This window comes from Pseudomyrmex gracilis, unplaced genomic scaffold (assembly GCF_002006095.1).
Source record: "Pseudomyrmex gracilis isolate BER0280 unplaced genomic scaffold, ASM200609v1 scaffold_4147, whole genome shotgun sequence".
Lineage (NCBI taxonomy): Eukaryota > Metazoa > Arthropoda > Insecta > Hymenoptera > Formicidae > Pseudomyrmex > Pseudomyrmex gracilis.
Window position 1 is genome coordinate 4,074 of NW_018024731.1, and position 1,525 is coordinate 5,598.

The 1,525-nt window shown below is 32.7% G+C and overlaps 1 protein-coding gene across 1 annotated transcript in view; it reads right to left on the reverse strand.

Annotated features, from left to right (window-relative positions):
* The window catches only part of LOC109863315 (fatty acid synthase-like), a gene marked incomplete at both ends in the record, with an annotated part of 1,571 nt that extends 445 nt beyond the window's left edge, over positions 1–1,126 (reverse strand). Inside the window, 3 exons of the mRNA XM_020443561.1 lie at positions 4–186; positions 354–772; positions 895–1,126. Of these exons, the coding sequence (XP_020299150.1) occupies positions 4–186; positions 354–772; positions 895–1,126 (834 nt within the window). The remainder of the gene's footprint in view (positions 1–3; positions 187–353; positions 773–894) is intronic.
* Positions 1,127–1,525: the final 399 nt, after the last annotated feature.

Consider the following 1,525-nt stretch of genomic DNA (forward strand, 5'->3'; position numbering starts at 1 on the left):
CTGTAACAACATGTGGCTGTTGGCTCCGCCGAACCCAAATGAGTTTATTGCTATAAAACCGTTTGTTAGACGCGTTGGTTNCGTAACAACGCGTACAGATCCATTTTTTAGAGATTCTATCTCCTCTCGTGGCGATGTAAAGTTGATCATTGGTGGAATAAAGCCAGTTTCCATTGCAATTATCGCCTTCAACAATGTACAAAATGTAGTTATAAAGTATCAAACTTTTGAATAACATTAATTTGTTTATTAATATACTTTAAATTAGTATCTTTTATTTTAGTTTTCTAACTTTTAATACAAAACCTTACATTTTTTATGTAGTAGATAAAATACTAAATTTATTTCTCTACCTTAGCAATCTGATTCATACCGCTGGCCGGTTCAGCATGACCAAGATTGGATTTCACGGAGCCAATCAACAACGGTGTTTTTCTATCGTTACAAAAAACGTTTGAAATAGCATTAATTTCTACAGGATCCCCGGCTTTTGTGCCGGTACCGTGCGTTTCAACGTATTCTACATTAGTTGGCGATATGTCGCAATGTTGATAAAACTCGGTTAATAAACGTGTTTGCATAATTTCCGAGGGAAATGTTATTCCTTCTTCTTTGTATCCATCGCTATTTATTGCAATATGTTTGCACAAAGCATAAATTCTTTTCGCATGTTTCGCTTTTTGAAGATATATTACCGATACTGTTTCACTCCTACAGTATCCATTTGCGTTTACATCGAAAGGTCTGCAATAACCAGTTGGTGACAAAACACCTACAATTACGCATACATATAATATCATCATTATTACATGTGAGAAAGTGCATTCTTAAGATATATACATCGTTTTTCTATACACATATAGTGAAAGATAAAAATAGGTCTAATGATACTACCAAGACGAGAAAACTGCATAGTCGGTGTCGACTGTAGACATAGATTTCCAGCGGCAACAATTGCGCTTTCACATCTACCAGATGTGATGATATTATAAGCCAACGTTATAGCATAAAGACTAGCGCTGCAGGCTGTATCGACTAAATATGATGGTCCTTTTAAATCCAGCCAATAAGAAATTAAATTTGCTAACGTGGTTTTGGAACAACCAACAATATTTAAACCATTGATCTAATTGTAAAATNTAGTTTTCATTTTTATTATCAGATAAATATGTTTGAATTGATATGTAAGAACATTAATCAATCATTATNTAAACAAACAAAGTTTCAATTTGTTTGTGATTGGGCTAGTTTGAGTCTAAAATGTGCCGGGATGTAAAATTTCAAATTATTTAACGCTCTGTTTTTGACATCTTACGTAGTGATATTTGCCATTATAAATGACAGAGTAAACTTATCAGTGAGCCGAATGTTTGTTTGTAAATTGTATTATCGAATGTAAAGTATGTGAATGTAAAGTATATCGAACATAGAGCGCTAAGTAAGTTGAAAAAAATTTTACATTTTGACATATTTCAGATACGTTCCTTACAGAAATTTATTACTTATAATTACTAAACCAAAGTGA